General features: G+C 62.8%; 1 protein-coding gene across 2 annotated transcripts in view; it reads left to right on the top strand.

Annotated features, from left to right (window-relative positions):
* LOC309332886 (uncharacterized protein) overlaps positions 1–18,899 on the top strand; it is a 251,246-nt gene that overhangs the window by 203,441 nt on the left and 28,906 nt on the right. For both annotated transcript variants that reach the window (XM_081846206.1, XM_081846205.1), the window contains one exon: positions 138–233. In XM_081846206.1, the coding sequence (XP_081702332.1) occupies positions 138–233 (96 nt within the window). The remainder of the gene's footprint in view (positions 1–137; positions 234–18,899) is intronic.

The following is an 18,899-nucleotide window of genomic DNA, read 5'->3' as shown; positions in this document are numbered from 1 at the left end:
TCCTGATGGACCAGCCCCCCATGGCGCCAGGGCTGTAGAGCTTCCCTGGCTAGCGACTTAGTGTGGGTTCCTGTCTCATTTTGGGCTGCTCTCTTTCTCCTTTCTCCCTGCCACCACCACTGGGTCTCTGCCAGCAGTCAGCCATCGAGGAGGACATTTCCCATGAAAAGGAGGAGGAAGGAAAAGGCGAGGAGGAGACCGCAAGACGGCTGGATCTCCTCAGTCCTGACTGGGTAGGTGGCCGTGGCCTAAGCGGTGATAGGCAGAAGGGGAGGGGGGCATATATACCGCAGGATGAAACTGTTGTTTCAGTTATGGGTGCCTTGAGTTTTAATGTTTGGCTTGGTTTTTTAATTGCTCGTTTTTTGCCTCTTTCCTTGCAGGTTCCAAGTATGTCACCATTTTCCAGTGTTTCCTCCCTGTCCTCCCTGGAATCCCTTTGGGACTCCCTCAATGAGGTACGTAGCAGACAGAGCAGGAGGGAAGCCCTGCTGAGCTGGGCAACCCTGAGGCTGGGGAGGAGGAGGAGGAGGAAGCCAGCCGGCCGGCCGGCCAGCTGGTCAGGCCACCTTCTGGACTGCTCACCTTCTGGACTGCAAGGGGGCAGGCAGGCAGGCAGGCAGGGGGCTGCTAAGGGTGTGCTTGCTGCCCCACTTGTCCTGATGGACCAGCCCCCCATGGTGCCAGGGCTGTAGGGCTTCCCTGGCTAGCGACTCAATGTGGGTTCCTCTCTCATTTTGGGCTGCTCTCTTTCTCCTCTCTCCCCACCACCACCACTGGGTCCTGTCTCTACCAGCAGTCAGCCTCTGAAGTGGCTATCAAGGAGGAAGAGCCACAAGAAGAATCAGTGGGCCCCCCAGAGGAGGACGGAGAGGACAAAGAGGACAGGGAGGACCTTGATTTGGCGTGCCCCCCCACCTGGAGAACACCTGGAGGCAAGCGTAATTGAGGTCAGACGAAACATTCATTCATGACATATGAAAAGCTTCCCTGAACAGGGCTGTCTTCAGATGTCTTCTAAAAGTCAGATAGTTGTTTATTTCTTTGACATCTGGCGGGAGGGCATTCCACTGGGCGGGTGCCACTACCGAGAAGGCCCTCTGCCTGGTTCCCCGTAACTTGGCTTATCGCAGTGGGGAACCGCCAGAAGGCCCTCAGCGCTGGATCTCAGTGTCCGGGCAGAACGATGGGGGTGGAGATAATTCTCCTGGGTTGCTTTTCGTTTGGTATTTGTTTTGTAAGATAACTCTTTTGAATGCGTTTCCAGGTGGCTCCTGCCAAATGAAGTTATTAATTGCAAAGTGGGTTTGGCGATAATAAAACCATGTCGGCACTTTGCAAAGCCGGTTCTCTCTGGGGTTTTCCTGCCTCCTATACCTTCCCCCCACCCTCTTGTTCTTGGTTTTGTGTCTCGTTCAGATCTCTCCAAGGCCGGCCACATGAGAACTTGGGAGAGGAGTGTTCCCTCCTGACTACAACCCTTTCATATAACGCCTCGCCCCCAAACAGAAAAGGAGGGATTATGACAGCCTGCCACCACACAGGCCCTTCTTCGTGTGGCACCTTCACAAACGGTCTGGAGGGCAGCAACACAAGAAGGGGCCTTTTCTGTGGTGGCTCCCACTTGCGGAATGCTCTCTCCAGGGAGGCTCATCTGGCACCTTCATTATGTATCTTTAGGTACCAAGCAAAGACGTTTCTCTAGAACAGAGCTTTCCAAACTGTGTGTCGCAGAACCTTCGTGCTCCTCCCAGGGCTGGAAAAGGGCTAGTTGAACTGAATCCCTATGTTGCGAAATGAGGCATGTCTCCAAAGTGTGTCACCAACATGGAAAGTTCTGCTCCAGAACCAGCCTTTGGCTAACTGAACAATGCATGGCCTTTTCAACATGCTTGTGGATTGGGAGGTTGGCTTAAGACTTCGTTTTTGTTTTTAATACATATGTTGTGTTTTTATTTTGTATTTTTATCCAGTAAGCCGCCCTGAGAGGTTCCGGGTTTAATTAATCAACCAATTGATTGATTGATTGATTAAAGATTGTGGCATTTTCCCAGAATCTGGAGGTGAATTGTTTACTTTTCTCACAGGACTGCGAGGAAGAGAGGCCCCCAAAGACCCCCAACTGCCTGGCTTCCATCATCTCCCGGATTCGCAAGATCTTCAGAAGAGCGCCGCCGCCAGCACCACCAGTGCCACCGGGGCAACCCAGTACAAGAGCCAGCAGCGGGGCGCAGGCAGAACGGAGGCCACTCTGCACGCGGCTCAGGCGCTGGATGCGGCAGCATCGCAGCTGTGTCCACCCCGAACCAAGGTGAGGAGGAGTTGGGAGACTTGCACTGATCCGCCCGGGGGGATTTTGTCAGCCCCCCCCAAGGGATGACACTCGGGGCAATACCCCACCCGCACCCCACCTTCCTCCGCCAGTGGTGGCTGGGGAAGTAGCACCTGGAGGTGCGCGAGTCCCTAAGGGACATTTCCTTTTTGTTGTCCTTGCACAGGTCTTAATCCTTGTGGTCGGAACTGGAGAGGAAAGATCAGAACGCGGAGGAAAGCGGGGCGAGAAACCCAAACTCTCGTGGCCCTACGCCCGGGGGGATTTTGTCAGCCCTCCCCCCAAGGGATGACACTCAGGGCAATACCCCCCCCCCGCACCCCACCTTCCTCCGCCAGTGGTGGCTGGGGAAGTAGCACCTGGAGGCGCGCGAGTCCCTAAGGGACATTTCCTTTTTGTTGTCCTTGCACAGGTCTTAATCTTACGCCGGCGTCCCACACGGCCAGCCCCAGTCCTAGAGCCTGTCACCTTTTGAGATTATGGAGCAGAACAGAGAAGACAGCGGGCAAAGGGTGGACGGCGAAGGAGAAGTGCGAGAGAACGACAGCGTCTGCGAGAAGTGCGAGAGAACGACAGCGCCACGCTGCCCACGCCCAAAGGAGGAGGAAGGAAAGGAGGAAAGCAAGCGAGCAAGAAGGGACAGCTAAAGAAAGAACTGAGAAAAGAGACAGCGAGACCTTCTGGGGGTCAAAGAAACTACAATGAGAAGGAAACTGAGTTTCCTTTCCCCCCCCCCCCAGCTTGCTGATGGTCCTGCAATGTTCTATTTACTTTTTATGTATAATTCTGTATTATATTGTTGAACTGTTTTCTTAGGTGATAAGCCTATAAAGGAGGGATTTAAGGGAGGGGGGAAGGTATTAAGGGAAGACTTTGAAAGGAAAGGCAGAAAATAAAAAGGGGTGGGAAGAAATAAGTGAGAGAGAACGTGTAAAGGGAAGATACAAAGCATTATATAATTTTTGATTATTGTTTAAAATAAAGAAATAAGTTGGGTTTTAAGCGATTCCAGTCTTTTAATAATTTCTTTTTGTTCCACCACTGGTAAATCTGCAAAGGAGGCAATGAGTTCAATCTCTTCTGGTGGTGTCAGGCCACTTTCCGGGTGGTCATTGTCCTTTGCTAGGGGAGAGGAGGCTACGTAGCTCTTCTCCTGGGGTAGAACACCCCCTCCGGTGACCACTGGTGGATCGGGTTTAGCAGATTTTGAGCCCTCTTTGGTTATTGCCTCCAACAGTAGGGGTTTAGGCGTAGAGTCTATAAAAGCTCTCGTTGGTACTATCCCACAGCGAAACAAAAATGCTTTCTTGCGTAGTATGATAGTGGGAATTTTTGTGGATTGGAACGCAAGCAGGACTCTCTGAGATTTATGATGATGGACAAGGGGAAGGACTGCACAGAGGTCAATTTGTGTTGCCTCCATATTTAAAAGCACCTTTAAGAGATCCTTGGCACCCCCCAGAGTTCTCCATCTTGGGTCCCCATTTTGTATAGTTAGGCTCACTTTCCTTGGTGTTAAGATCAAGGATTGATGACCTAATTGAAGGTTAAGGTTGTATTTAAATTTGTCAGTACGCTTGTTATTTAAGGACAAACTCCTCGTCCCCTTCCTCTCTTCAAGGGACTTAACACCGGCTGACGCTGGGGAAGTAGTAACTAGCTTTTGTTGGAGGCTGTGCAGCTGGGACGAAAGATCATCTAGTCTTTTGAATATACAGTGCAAGGTTTTGATTATTAAATGGGACTGTTCAAATGTCATATGATTGGCCGTGCCAAGGACCAGTTCCTCCTTCTGAGGAGAGACTACACTCTTACTGTTGGCCGCATCGCTTGTTGTTTGTGGAATTATTCGCTCTTCGTCTTTAAGTGCTGACGCGCAGTCAATCAGTGGGTTGAAACGGTTCTGCGTTCCTACCATGTAGGAACAATCCAGTAGATTACTCCCTTCTTTAAAGTGACATGGTTCGACCCTTATTTGCTTTGATCTCGGAAAGGGAGCGGGGACCATCTCCTCGGGATCTCTAACACGTTTCCCATATCCCATGGTTCAGATATCGAGAAGAGGGGGGATAGTATTTCAACGTCAACTCAGGTGATAAATATTTCCTTCTAGCCAGCCAGCACTTGCAATGGGGGTATATTTCGCTGCCTGTTCATATGAAAGTTGGCGTCTTCACCCTCACCCTCACAGGCCGGCAATTTAGGTCTATTTAGATCTACAAGGAGACTACCAGTAAGCAACACAGACCATTCCTTTGAAGTCCTACTCCCACCAGGGCTAAGACTAATATAAGATTCTTCTTCAAAGCTTATCGCAGGGCCCACCGCAGTTCGGTCTCAGATGAAAGGGAAACTCTCAGATGAAAGGGAAACTCACAAAGGCCTCACCTTGAACAGGGGAGTTTCTCGTCATGCAGCTTCGAGCTTGGTCTGGATTCTGAACTCGGCTGCAGTAGAAGTTCACAGCAGGTTTCCTTCAGCTGTTAATCTTCCTTATCACTTAAAACAATTAGAGTAGAGAGCGGCGACACACAAACGGGAGTTCCCACAGGGCTTTCCGAGCAGTTTTTCTTAATATGTCTTTGGCTTAACTCAGCCTGCCTGCCAGTGAAGTGTTTCCCAGCAGCTGCAGAGATCCTTTTTTTGTAAAAATAATAAAAATGCTGATGAAGGTAATAAAAAAGCTGATAAAACTAGTAAAAACTAATATAAACTAATAAAAACCGCACAACTAACATGCAGCTCAAATCAATGCTTCCTCTAACGACGCCATCTTGGGAGACTCGTATTAAATTTATCTTAATTAGTGGTTGAGAGATTATCAGAATCCTGAAATTTGGGAAATCACATTTCAGACTCCATTGCCATTTTCTTTGAAGATTTATTAAGCAGGGAAGCAGGTAAACGGAGAAGAGGAAACAGAGTTCTGTGGCGCAAACCTCAGTTGTCCTGAACGAATTACGAAGAAAAAGATATTCTGGTCACCCCAATGGTCAGTGGGGGGTAGAAACTGTTACGATATGGATGCAATGCAGCTGCAAAGTGCTGGCTTGAAAAGTAAACATGATGGGAATGTTGGGACTGTCCGTGGGAAACAGAGGGACAGTCAACTCACAGTGCGAAGCACCGGAATTAGCTCAGAGTGTAATATGAGCTCTTCCGTTTATTCCTGTCCTGGAAGTACAGGAAGCGTTTTGTCTCTACACTGCTGGAGTTTGAAGACAGCAGTCATGTTTTTTGTAACGCTGCAAAGACAGAAATAAAGGCATGTAAATACGTTTCTGTCTATCTCTTTCCCCTGCCAGGGGGCAGGAAAGAGGGGGGGTGTTCTTCTCACGTTTGAGAAGAATCGCCGATCGAGACCTTGCCTGCGCCTGCTGGGGAATGCAGCCAGGGAGGTCAACAGGGAATCATGCCGGGTGCCTTGGAGAGTTGCCAGTTTCTCCTGATATGGGCTTGATTTCCCGACAGAAAGGACCCTGAAGGGGATTCAAAGGCTGCATTCCAGAGATCCGTTTGAATTCATTCCATGAGTGCATCACATACCCACAAATACTCCTAACTGTTCCTCTTTGTTGCACCTTCCTCTTTGTTGCATCCTCCTCGTCTCCCTCCTGCTTTCCTTTTGGTCCTCCTTCCTCTTCATTGGGGGCCCAAGGAAAGAGACCTGCCTTCTCCGACAAACGGCCTTCAGCATCATCTTCTCAGCTGCTGTTTCTTCTGTCTTGGCAAAGACCATCACGGTGGTGCTGGCCTTCCTGGCCACAAAGCCCGGGAACAGGCTGAGGAGATGGCTGGGCAAGAGTCTGGCCAACTCCATTGTCATCTCCTGTTCTGGGGGGCAAGTTCTCATCTGCACCATCTGGCTGGGCTCTTCTCCCCCATTCCCAGAGCCCGACATGCACTCCCAGGTGGAAGAGATCATCCTGCAATGCAACGAAGGGTCTGTGGCCATGTTCTACGTTGCCCTCGGCTACCTGGGCTTCTTGGCTGCCACCTGCTTCACGGTGGCTTTCCTAGCCAGGAAGCTGCCTGGCTCCTTCAACGAAGCCAAGCTGATCACCTTCAGCATGCTGGTCTTCTGCAGTGTTTGGGTGTCTTTTGTGCCCACCTACCTGAGCACCAAGGGCAAGTACATGGTGGCCGTGCAGATCTTCTCTATGTTGGCCTCCAGTGCTGGGCTTCTGGGCTGCATCTTCCTTCCCAAGTGCTACATTATTGTGCTGAGGCCTGATCTGAACACAAAGGAGCACCTGACAACCAGAAATTTAGGGAACATCTGATTCTTAAAATAGTCCATGTTCCTGATGTCCAGAAGTGCATAAAGGAAACACAGCTACTCACCCATGCTGTTTATTCTCCATCTCTGAAAGAGATTGTGTTCCTTCTTAGCCTGGATTTTAGGAAGTCCTGTTGACATGAACACTAAGATGGGAGGAAATGTTTTGCTCCCTTGCTTTGCCAAGGACTACAATGAGTCCTGGTCTACTGCCCTCAGTTTGTAAACTATTATCTTATAATAATTTTGTGTTTTGGAAACTTATATTTATCTCACAACAAGATAGTTTAGAGGGAGAGGAGTTAGGTTTTTGAGTCTGTTTGCTTTGTCATGACTACCTATTAACCATATCAATTCTAATATTCCACAATACTGTTTGGTTATGCCAGTTCTATGTATTCAATTTTCTATGCGCCATTTCCCGCATTTATGCGCTATCATTCATAAGCTCACTTCACATCATTTCGTTCTCCTAAGCTTTGTATATCAATAAACGGAGAAATGCATTTAAGACATCTTCCGTAGTCTGTTGGTTTAATTTCTGTACTGTGTAAGCTCCGCTCCCTGTTTCAAAGAGTAGCAACTGACCTTAGCCAAGCCGTGACTGGGATCCAGTGGATTTTATTGCATTGGCCAGGGTTAGGGATAGGGTTAGGGGCGGGCGAGGCAGGCGAGGCAGGCGCCAATCTGGGTGAGTCATTGTGAAAGGAGGCGGGGAGGGCGTTCCACAGGGCAGGCGCCACCACCGAGAAGCCCCTCTGCCTGCTTCCCAGGTTGTGGCACAGTCATCATCCGATGAATTTAGAGCTTCATTTATTTCTGTGTTTATATTTAAAGAAACGATGCATTTTAAAAGTATTGCACATTGATGGTAATATTAAGAATGCACTTAAAATTACTACGCACAACAATGAACAAGTGATTGCAATGCACACACAGTTAAGCAGCATAAATATTTGTTAACGAAGTCTATTCCTGTTGTGATTATTATTACTTTTATTGCTACTAATCCCAGTGGCTTACAAGACTGAGCTCTATTCTGCCTTGGTCAGTCCCCACCTGGAATACTGTGTCCAGTTCTGGGCACCACTATTTAAGAAGGATGTTGACCAATGGGAAGAAACCCCTCACCCCCCAGAGAGATGCCGGCTCAAAGAGCCCCCTGAGCTTAGACTACGAAGCCTCTGAGGGCGTGCAGAGTGCAAATCCCCCAGGGTCCCCTCACTCTCCCGGGCTCAACTGGGGCCCCATCCCTGCCAGCCTCTCCGGCCTCTGAGGGTGTGCAGAGTGCAGATCCCCCCAGGGGCCCCTCTCTCTCTCTCCCGGGCTCACCTGGGGGCCCCGTCCCTGCCAGCCTCTCCGGCCTCTGAGGGCGTGCAGAGTGCAACCCCCCGAGGGGCCCCTCTCTCTCCCGGGCTCACCTGAGGGCCCTCCCCCTGCCAGCCTCTCCGGCCTCTGAGAGAGTGCAGAGTGCAGGATCCACCCCCAGGGGCCCCTCTCTCTCCCGGGCTCACCTGGGGGCCCCGTCCCTGCCAGCCTCTCTCGCCTCTGAGGGCGTGCAGAGTGCAGATCCCCCCAGGGGCCCCTCTCTCTCCCGGGCTCACCTGGGGGCCCCGTCCCTGCCAGCCTCTCCGGCCTCTGAGGGTGTGCAGAGTGCAAATCCCCCAGGGGCCCCTCTCTCTCCTGGGCTCACCTGGGGGCCCCGTCCCTGCCAGCCTCTCTGGCCTCTGAGGGCGTGCAGAGTGCAGCACCCACCCCCCAAGGGCCCCTCTCTCTCCCGGGCTCACCTGAGGGCCCCCTCCCTGCCAGCCTCTCCGGCCTCTGAGGGCGTGCAGAGTGCAGATCCCCCCAGGGGCCCCTCTCTCTCCCGGGCTCACCTGGGGGCCCCGTCCCTGCCAGCCTCTCCGGCCTCTGAGGGCGTGCAGAGTGCAGATCCCCCCAGGGGCCCCTCTCTCTCTCTCCCGGGCTCACCTGGGGGCCCCGTCCCTGCCAGCCTCTCCGGCCTCTGAGGGCGTGCAGAGTGCAGATCCCCCCAGGGGCCCCTATCTCTCCCGGGCTCACCTGGGGGCCCCGTCCCTGCCAGCCTCTCCGGCCTCTGAGGGCGTGCAGAGTGCAGATCCCCCCAGGGGCCCCTATCTCTCCCGGGCTCACCTGGGGGCCCCGTCCCTGCCAGACTCTCTCGCCTCTGAGGGCGTGCAGAGTGCAGATCCCCCCAAGGGCCCCTCTCTCTCTCCCGGGCTCACCTGGGGGCCCCGTCCCTGCCAGCCTCTCCGGCCTCTGAGGGCGTGCAGAGTGCAGGATCCACCCCCCAGGGGCCCCTCTTTCTCCCGGGCTCACCTGGGGGCCCCGTCCCTGCCAGCCTCTCTCGCCTCTGAGGGTGTGTAGAGTGCAAATCCCCCAGGGGCCCCTCTCTCTCTCTCCCGGGCTCACCTGGGGGCCCCGTCCCTGCCAGCCTCTCCGGCCTCTGAGGGCGTGCAGAGTGCAGATCCCCCTAGGGGCCCCTCTCTCTCCCGGGCTCACCTGGGGGCCCCGTCCCTGCCAGCCTCTCCGGCCTCTGAGGGCGTGCAGAGTGCAGGATCCACGCCCCAGGGGCCCCTCTCTCTCTCTCCCGGGCTCACCTGGGGCCCCGTCCCTGCCAGCCTCTCCGGCCTCTGAGGGCGTGCAGAGTGCAGGATCCACCCCCCGGGGGCCCCTCTCTCTCTCTCCCGGGCTCACCTGGGGGCCCCGTCCCTGCCAGCCTCTCCGGCCTCTGAGGGCGTGCAGAGTGCAGATACCCCAGGGGCCCCTCTCTCTCCCGGGCTCACCTGGGGGCCCCGTCCCTGCCAGCCTCTCCGGCCTCTGAGGGTGTGCAGAGTGCAGATCCCCCCAGGGGCCCCCCTCTCTCTCTCCCGGGCTCACCTGGGGGCCCCGTCCCTGCCAGCCTCTCCGGCCTCTGAGGGCGTGCAGAGTGCAGGATCCACGCCCCAGGGGCCCCTCTCTCTCTCTCCCGGGCTCACCTGGGGGCCCCGTCCCTGCCAGCCTCTCCGGCCTCTGAGGGCGTGCAGAGTGCAGCACCCACCCCCCAAGGGCCCCTCTCTCTCCCGGGCTCACCTGCCAGCCTCTCTGGCCTCTGAGGGCGTGCAGAGTGCAGATCCCCCCAGGGGCCCCTCTCTCTCCCGGGCTCACCTGGGGGCCCCGTCCCTGCCAGCCTCTCCGGCCTCTGAGGGCGTGCAGAGTGCAGATCCCCCCAGGGGCCCCTCTCTCTCTCTCCCGGGCTCACCTGGGGGCCCCGTCCCTGCCAGCCTCTCCGGCCTCTGAGGGCGTGCAGAGTGCATATCCCCCCAGGGGCCCCTATCTCTCCCGGGCTCACCTGGGGGCCCCGTCCCTGCCAGACTCTCTCGCCTCTGAGGGCGTGCAGAGTGCAGATCCCCCCAAGGGCCCCTCTCTCTCTCCCGGGCTCACCTGGGGGCCCCGTCCCTGCCAGCCTCTCCGGCCTCTGAGGGCGTGCAGAGTGCAGGATCCACCCCCCAGGGGCCCCTCTTTCTCCCGGGCTCACCTGGGGGCCCCGTCCCTGCCAGCCTCTCTCGCCTCTGAGGGTGTGTAGAGTGCAAATCCCCCAGGGGCCCCTCTCTCTCTCTCCCGGGCTCACCTGGGGGCCCCGTCCCTGCCAGCCTCTCCGGCCTCTGAGGGCGTGCAGAGTGCAGATCCCCCTAGGGGCCCCTCTCTCTCCCGGGCTCACCTGGGGGCCCCGTCCCTGCCAGCCTCTCCGGCCTCTGAGGGCGTGCAGAGTGCAGGATCCACGCCCCAGGGGCCCCTCTCTCTCTCTCCCGGGCTCACCTGGGGCCCCGTCCCTGCCAGCCTCTCCGGCCTCTGAGGGCGTGCAGAGTGCAGGATCCACGCCCCAGGGGCCCCTCTCTCTCTCTCCCGGGCTCACCTGGGGGCCCCGTCCCTGCCAGCCTCTCCGGCCTCTGAGGGTGTGCAGAGTGCTGATCCCCCAGGGGCCCCCCTCTCTCTCTCCCGGGCTCACCTGGGGGCCCTGCCCCTGCCAGCCTCTCCGGCCTCTGAGGGCGTGCAGAGTGCAGATCCCCCAGGGGCCCCTCTCTCTCCCGGGCTCACCTGGGGGCCCCGTCCCTGCCAGGCTCTCCGGCCTCTGAGGGCGTGCAGAGTGCAGGATCCACGCCCCAGGGGCCCCTCTCTCTCTCTCCCGGGCTCACCTGAGGGCCCCGTCCCTGCCAGCCTCTCCGGCCTCTGAGGGCGTGCAGAGTGCAGATCCCCCCAGGGGCCCCTCTCTCTCTCTCCCGGGCTCACCTGGGGGCCCCGTCCCTGCCAGCCTCTCTGGCCTCTGAGGGCGTGCGGAGTGCAGATCCCCCCAGGGGCCCCTCTCTCTCCCGGGCTCACCTGGGTGCCCCGTCCCTGCCAGCCTCTCCAGCCTCTGAGGGCGTGCAGAGTGCAGATCCCCCCAGGGGCCGCTCTCTCTCTCTCCCGGGCTCACCTGGGGGCCCCGTCCCTGCCAGCCTCTCTGGCCTCTGAGGGCGTGCAGAGTGCAGGATCCACCCCCCAGGGGCCCCTCTCTCTCCCGGGCTCACCTGGGGCCCCGTCCCTGCCAGCCTCTCCGGCCTCTGAGGGCGTGCAGAGTGCAGATCCCCCCAGGGGCCCCTCTCTCTCTCTCCCGGGCTCACCTGGGGGCCCCATCCCTGCCAGCCTCTCCGGCCTCTGAGGGCGTGCAGAGTGCAGATCCCCCCAGGGGCCCCTATCTCTCCCGGGCTCACCTGGGGGCCCCGTCCCTGCCAGACTCTCTCGCCTCTGAGGGCGTGCAGAGTGCAGATCCCCCCAGGGGCCCCCCTCTCTCTCTCCCGGGCTCACCTGGGGGCCCCGTCCCTGCCAGCCTCTCCGGCCTCTGAGGGCGTGCAGAGTGCAAATCCTCCCAGGGGCCCCTCTCTCTCCCGGGCTCACCTGGGGGCCCCGTCCCTGCCAGCCTCTCCGGCCTCTGAGGGCGTGCAGAGTGCATATCCCCCTAGGGGCCCCTCTCTCTCCCGGGCTCACCTGGGGGCCCCGTCCCTGCCAGCCTCTCCGGCCTCTGAGGGCGTGCAGAGTGCAGATCCCCGCAGGGGCCCCTCTCTCTCCCGGGCTCACCTGGGGGCCCCGTCCCTGCCAGCCTCTCCGGCCTCTGAGGGCGTGCAGAGTGCAGATCCCCCAGGGGCCCCTCTCTCTCCCGGGCTCACGTGGGGGCCCCGTCCCTGCCAGCCTCTCCGGCCTCTGAGGGCGTGCAGAGTGCAGGATCCACGCTCCAGGGGCCCCTCTCTCTCTCTCCCGGGCTCACCTGGGGGCCCCGTCCCTGCCAGCCTCTCCGGCCTCTGAGGGCGTGCAGAGTGCAGGATCCACCCCCCAGGTGCCCCTCTCTCTCTCTCCCGGGCTCACCTGGGCGCCCCGTCCCTGCCAGCCTATCTGGCCTCTGAGGGCGTGCAGAGTGAAGGATCCACGCCCCAGGGGCCCCGTCTCTCTCTCTCCTGGGCTCACCTGGGGGCCCCGTCCCTGCCAGCCTCTCCGGCCTCTGAGGGCGTGCAGAGTGCAACTCCCTCCAGGGGCCCCTCTCTCTCCCGGGCTCACCTGGGGGCCCCGTCCCTGCCAGCCTCTCCGGCCTCTGAGGGTGTGCAGAGTGCAAATCCCCCCAGTGGCCCCTCTCTCTCCCGGGCTCACCTGGGGGCCCCGTCCCTGCCAGCCTCTCCGGCCTCTGAGGGCGTGCAGAGTGCAGATCCCCCCAGGGGCCCCTCTCTCTCTCTCCCGGGCTCACCTGGGGGCCCCGTCCCTGCCAGCCTCTCCGGCCTCTGAGGGCGTGCAGAGTGCAGATCCCCCCAGGGGCCCCTCTCTCTCTCTCCCGGGCTCACCTGGGGGCCCCATCCCTGCCAGCCTCTCCGGCCTCTGAGGGCGTGCAGAGTGCAAATCCTCCTAGGGACCCCTCTCTCTCCCGGGCTCACCTGGGGGCCCCGTCCCTGCCAGCCTCTCCGGCCTCTGAGGGCGTGCAGAGTGCAGATCCTCCCAGGGGCCCCTCTCTCTCCCGGGCTCACCTGGGGGCCCCTTCCCTGCCAGCCTCTCCGGCCTCTGAGGGTGTGCAGAGTGCAAATCCCCCAGGGGCCCCTCTCTCTCCCGGGCTCACCTGGGGGCCCCGTCCCTGCCAGCCTCTCCGGCCTCTGAGGTCGTGCAGAGTGCAGATCCCCCCAGGGGCCCCTCTGTCTCCCGGGCTCACCTGGGGGCCCCGTCCCTGCCAGCCTCTCCGGCCTCTGAGGGCGTGCAGAGTGCAGGATCCACCCCCCAGGTGCCCCTCTCTCCCTCTCCCGGGCTCACCTGGGGGCCCCGTCCCTGCCAGCCTATCCGGCCTCTGAGGGCGTGCAGAGTGCAGGATCCACGCCCCAGGGGCCCCTCTCTCTCTCTCCCGGGCTCACCTGGGGGCCCCGTCCCTGCCAGCCTCTCTGGCCTCTGAGGGCGTGCAGAGTGCAGATCCCCCCAGGGGCCCCTCTCTCTCCCGGGCTCACCTAGGGGCCGCGTCCCTGTCAGCCTCTCCGGCCTCTGAGGGCGTGCAGAGTGCAGATCCCCCCAGGGGCCCCTCTCTCTCCCGGGCTCACCTAGGGGCCCCGTCCCTGCCAGCCTCTCCGGCCTCTGAGGGCGTGCAGAGTGCAGATCTCCCCAGGGGCCCCTCTCTCCTCCCGGGCTCACCTAGGGGCCGCGTCCCTGTCAGCCTCTCCGGCCTCTGAGGGCGTGCAGAGTGCAGATCCCCCCAGGGGCCCCTCTCTCTCCCGGGCTCACCTGGGGGCCCCGTCCCTGCCAGCCTCTCCGGCCTCTGAGGGCGTGCAGAGTGCAGATCCCTCCAGGGTCCCCTCTCTCTCCTGGGCTCACCTGGGGGCCCCGTCCCTGCCAGCCTCTCCGGCCCTCTGAGGGCGTGCAGAGTGCAGATCCCCCCAGGGGCCCCTCTCTCTCCTGGGCTCACCTGGGGGCCCCGTCCCTGCCAGCCTCTCCGGCCTCTGAGGTGTGCAGAGTGCAAATCCCCCAGGGGCCCCTCTCTCTCCCGGGCTCACCTGGGGCCCCGTCCCTGCCAGCCTCTCCGGCCTCTGAGGGTGTGCAGAGTGCAGGATCCACGCCCCAGGGGCCCCTCTCTCTCTCTCCCCGGGCTCACCTGGGGGCCCCGTCCCTGCCAGCCTCTCCGGCCTCTGAGGGCGTGCAGAGTGCAGATCCCCCAGGGGCCCCTCTCTCTCCTGGGCTCACCTGGGGGCCCCGTCCCTGCCAGCCTCTCCGGCCTCTGAGGGTGTGCAGAGTGCAGATCCTCCCAGGGGCCCCTCTCTCTCTCTCCTGGGCTCACCTGGGGGCCCCGTCCCTGCCAGCCTCTCCAGCCTCTGAGGGCGTGCAGAGTGCAACTCCCTCCAGGGGCCCCTCTCTCTCCCGGGCTCACCTGGGGGCCCCATCCCTGCCAGCCTCTCCGGCCTCTGAGGGCGTGCAGAGTGCAGATCGCCCCAGGGGCCCCTCTCTCTCCCGGGCTCACCTGGGGGCCCCGTCCCTGCCAGCCTCTCCGGCCTCTGAGGGTGTGCAGAGTGCAGATCCTCGAGGGGCCCCTCTCTCTCTCTCCCGGGCTCACCTGGGGGCTCCGTCCCTGCCAGCCTCTCCGGCCTCTGAGGGCGTGCAGAGTGCAGATCCCCCCAGGGGCCCCTCTCTCTCCCGGGCTGACCTGGGGGCCCCGTCCCTGCCAGCCTCTCCGGCCTTTGAGGGCGTGCAGAGTGCAGATCCCCCCAGGGGCCCCTCTCTCTCCCGGGCTCACCTGGGGGCCCCGTCCCTGCCAGCCTCTCCGGCCTCTGAGGGCGTGCAGAGTGCAGATCCTCCCAGGGGCCCCTCTCTCTCCCGGGCTCACCTAAGGGGCCCCGTCCCTGCCAGCCTCTCCGGCCTCTGAGGGTGTGCAGAGTGCAAATCCCCCAGGGGCCCCTCTCTCTCCCGGGCTCACCTGGGGACCCCGTCCCTGCCAGCCTCTCCGGCCTTTGAGGGCGTGCAGAGTGCAGATCCCCCCAGGGGCCCCTCTCTCTCCCGGGCTCACCTGGGGGCCCCGTCCCTGCCAGCCTCTCCAGCCTCTGAGGGCGTGCAGAGTGCAGATCCCCCCAGGGGCCCCTCTCTCTCCCGGGCTCACCTGGGGGCCCCGTCCCTGCCAGCCTCTCCGGCCTCTGAGGGCGTGCAGAGTGCAGGATCCACCCCCCAGGTGCCCCTCTCTCTCTCTCCCGGGCTCACTTGGGGGCCCCGTCCCTGCCAGCCTCTCCGGCCTCTGAGGGTGTGCAGAGTGCAGATCCCCCAGGGGCCCCTCTCTCTCTCTCCCGGGCTCACCTGGGGGCCCCGTCCCTGCCAGCCTCTCCGGCCTCTGTGGGCGTGCAGAGTGCAGATCGCCCCAGGGGCCCCTCTCTCTCTCTCCCGGGCTCCCCTGGGGGCCCCGTCCCTGCCAGCCTCTCCGGCCTCTGAGGGCGTGCAGAGTGCAGATCCCCCCAGGGGCCCCTCTCTCTCTCTCCCGGGCTCACCTGGGGGCCCCGTCCCTGCCAGCCTCTCCGGCCTCTCAGGGTGTGCAGAGTGCAGATCCCCCCAGGGGCCCCTCTCTCTCTCTCCCGGGCTCACCTGGGGGCCCCGTCCCTGCCAGCCTCTCCGGCCTCTGAGGGCGTGCAGAGTGCAGATCCCCCCAGGGGCCCCTCTCTCTCCCGGGCTCACCTAGGGGCCGCGTCCCTGTCAGCCTCTCCGGCCTCTGAGGGCGTGCAGAGTGCAGATCCCCCCAGGGGCCCCTCTCTCTCCCGGGCTCACCTGGGGGCCCCGTCCCTGCCAGCCTCTCCGGCCTCTGAGGGTGTGCAGAGTGCAGATCCCTCCAGGGTCCCCTCTCTCTCCCGGGCTCACCTGGGGGCCCCGTCCCTGCCAGCATATCCGGCCTCTGAGAGCGTGCAGAGTGCAGGATCCCCCCAGGGGCCCCTCTCTCTCTCTCTCCCGGGCTCACCTGGGGGCCCCGTCCCTGCCAGCCTCTCCGGCCTCTAAGGGTGTGCAGAGTGCAAATCCCCCAGGGGCCCCTCTCTCTCCCGGGCTGACCTGGGGCCCCGTCCCTGCCAGCCTCTCCGGCCTCTGAGGGTGTGCAGAGTGCAGGATCCACGCCCCAGGGGCCCCTCTCTCTCTCTCCCGGGCTCACCTGGGGGCCCCGTCCCTGCCAGCCTCTCCGGCCTCTGAGGGCGTGCAGAGTGCAGATCCCCCAGGGGCCAATCTCTCTCTCTCCCGGGCTCACCTGGGGGCCCCGTCCCTGCCAGCCTCTCCGGCCTCTGAGGGTGTGCAGAGTGCAGATCCCCCCAGGGGCCAATCTCTCTCTCTCCCGGGCTCACCTGGGGGCCCCGTCCCTGCCAGCCTCTCCGGCCTCTGAGGGTGTGCAGAGTGCAGATCCCCCCAGGGGCCCCTCTCTCTCTCTCCCGGGCTCACCTGGGGGCCCCGTCCCTGCCAGCCTCTCCGGCCTCTGAGGGTGTGCAGAGTGCAGATCCCCCCAGGGGCCAATCTCTCTCTCTCCCGGGCTCACCTGGGGGCCCCGTCCCTGCCAGCCTCTCCGGCCTCTGAGGGTGTGCAGAGTGCAGATCCCCCCAGGGGCCCCTCTCTCTCTCTCCTGGGCTCACCTGGGGGCCCCGTCCCTGCCAGCCTCTCCGGCCTCTGAGGGCGTGCAGAGTGCAGATCCCCCCAGGGGCCAATCTCTCTCTCTCCCGGGCTCACCTGGGGGCCCCGTCCCTGCCAGCCTCTCCGGCCTCTGAGGGTGTGCAGAGTGCAGGATCCACCCCCCAGGGGCCCCTCTCTCTCTCTCCTGGGCTCACCTGGGGGCCCCGTCCCTGCCAGCCTCTCCAGCCTCTGAGGGCGTGCAGAGTGCAACTCCCTCCAGGGGCCCCTCTCTCTCCCGGGCTCACCTGGGGGCCCCATCCCTGCCAGCCTCTCCGGCCTCTGAGGGCGTGCAGAGTGCAGATCGCCCCAGGGGCCCCTCTCTCTCCCGGGCTCACCTGGGGGCCCCGTCCCTGCCAGCCTCTCCGGCCTCTGAGGGTGTGCAGAGTGCAGATCCCCGAGGGGCCCCTCTCTCTCTCTCCCGGGCTCACCTGGGGGCTCCGTCCCTGCCAGCCTCTCCGGCCTCTGAGGGCGTGCAGAGTGCAGATCGCCCCAGGGGCCCCTCTCTCTCCCGGGCTCACCTGGGGGCCCCGTCCCTGCCAGCCTCTCCGGCCTCTGAGGGCGTGCAGAGTGCAAATCCCTCAGGGGCCCCTCTCCCTCCCGGGCTCACCTGGGGGCCCCGTCCCTGCCACCCTCTCCGGCCTCTGAGGGTGTGCAGAGTGCAAATCCCCCAGGGGCCCCTCTCTCTCCCGGGCTCACCTGGGGGCCCCGTCCCTGCCAGCCTCTCCGGCCTTTGAGGGCGTGCAGAGTGCAGATCCCCCCAGGGGCCCCTCTCTCTCCCGGGCTCACCTGGGGGCCCCATCCCTGCCAGCCTCTCCGGCCTCTGAGGGCGTGCAGAGTGCAGATCCTCCCAGGGGCCCCTCTCTCTCCCGGGCTCACCTGGGGGCCCCGTCCCTGCCAGCCTCTCCGGCCTCTGAGGGTGTGCAGAGTGCAAATCCCCCAGGGGCCCCTCTCTCTCCCGGGCTCACCTGGGGGCCCCGTCCCTGCCAGCCTCTCCGGCCTTTGAGGGCGTGCAGAGTGCAGATCCCCCCAGGGGCCCCTCTCTCTCCCGGGCTCACCTGGGGGCCCCGTCCCTGCCAGCCTCTCCAGCCTCTGAGGGCGTGCAGAGTGCAGATCCCCCCAGGGGCCCCTCTCTCTCCCGGGCTCACCTGAGGGCCCCGTCCCTGCCAGCCTCTCCGGCCTCTGAGTGCGTGCAGAGTGCAAATCCCCCAGGGGCCCCTCTCTCTCTCTCCCGGGCTCACCTGGGGCCCCGTCCCTGCCAGCCTCTCCGGCCTCTGAGGGTGTGCAGAGTGCAGATCCCCCCAGGGGCCCCTCTCTCTCTCTCCCGGGCTCACCTGGGGGCCCCTTCCCTGCCAGCCTCTCCGGCCTCTGAGGGCGTGCAGAGTGCAGATCCCCCCAGGGGCCCCTCTCTCTCTCTCCCGGGCTCACCTGGGGCCCCATCCCTGCCAGCCTCTCCGGCCTCTGAGGGCGTGCAGAGTGCAGGATCCACCCCCAGGGGCCCCTCTCTCTCTCTCCCGGGCTCACCTGGGGGCCCCGTCCCTGCCAGCCTCTCCGGCCTCTGAGGGCGTGCAGAGTGCAGGATCCACCCCCCAGGGGCCGCTCTCTCTCTCTCCCGGGCTCACCTGGGGGCCCCGGCCCTGCCAGCCTCTCCGGCCTCTGAGGGCGTGCAGAGTGCAGATCCCCCCAGGGGCCCCCATCTCTCTCTCTCTCCCGGGCTCACCTGGGGGCCCCGTCCCTGCCAGCCTCTCCGGCCTCTGAGGGCGTGCAGAGTGCAGATCCCCCCAGGGGCCCCTCTCTCTCCCGGGCTCACCTGGGGGCCCCGTCCCTGCCAGCCTCTCTGGCCTCTGAGGGCGTGCAGAGTGCAGATCCCCCCAGGGGCCCCTCTCTCTCCCGGGCTCACCTGGGGGCCCCGTCCCTGCCAGCCTCTCTGGCCTCTGAGGGCGTGCAGAGTGCAGATCCCCCCAGGGGCCCCTCTCTCTCCCGGGCTCACCTGGGGGCCCCGTCCCTGCCAGCCTCCCCTGCCTCTGAGGGCGTGCAGAGTGCAAATCCCCCCAGGGGCCCTTCTCTCTCCCGGGCTCACCTGGGGGCCCCGTCCCTGCCAGCCTCTCCGGCCTCTGAGGGCGTGCAGAGTGCAGATCCCCCCAGGGGCCCCTCTCTCTCCCGGGCTCACCTGGGGGCCCCGTCCCTGCCAGCCTCTCCGGCCTCTGAGGGCGTGCAGAGTGCAGATCCCCCCAGGGGCCCCTCTCTCTCTCTCCCGGGCTCACCTGGGGGCCCCGTCCCTGCCAGCCTCTCCGGCCTCTGAGGGTGTGCAGAGTGCAGATCCCCCCAGGGGCCCCTCTCTCTCTCTCCCGGGCTCAACTGGGGGCCCCGTCCCTGCCAGCCTCTCCGGCCTCTGAGGGCGTGCAGAGTGCAGATCCCCCCAGGAGCCCCTCTCTCTCCCGGGCTCACCTGGGTGCCCCGTCCCTGCCAGCCTCTCTGGCCTCTGAGGGCGTGCAGAGTGCAGATCCCCCCAGGGGCCCCTCTCTCTCCCGGGCTCACCTGGGGGCCCCGTCCCTGCCAGCCTCTCCGGCCTCTGAGGGCGTGCAGAGTGCAGATCCCCCCAGGGGCCCCTCTCTC

The sequence above is a fragment of the Podarcis erhardii genome (assembly GCF_964252035.2).
Source record: "Podarcis erhardii genome assembly, chromosome: 18".
In the NCBI taxonomy this organism is placed as follows: Eukaryota; Metazoa; Chordata; class Lepidosauria; order Squamata; family Lacertidae; genus Podarcis; species Podarcis erhardii.
This window is presented reverse-complemented; position numbering and strand designations above follow the sequence as displayed.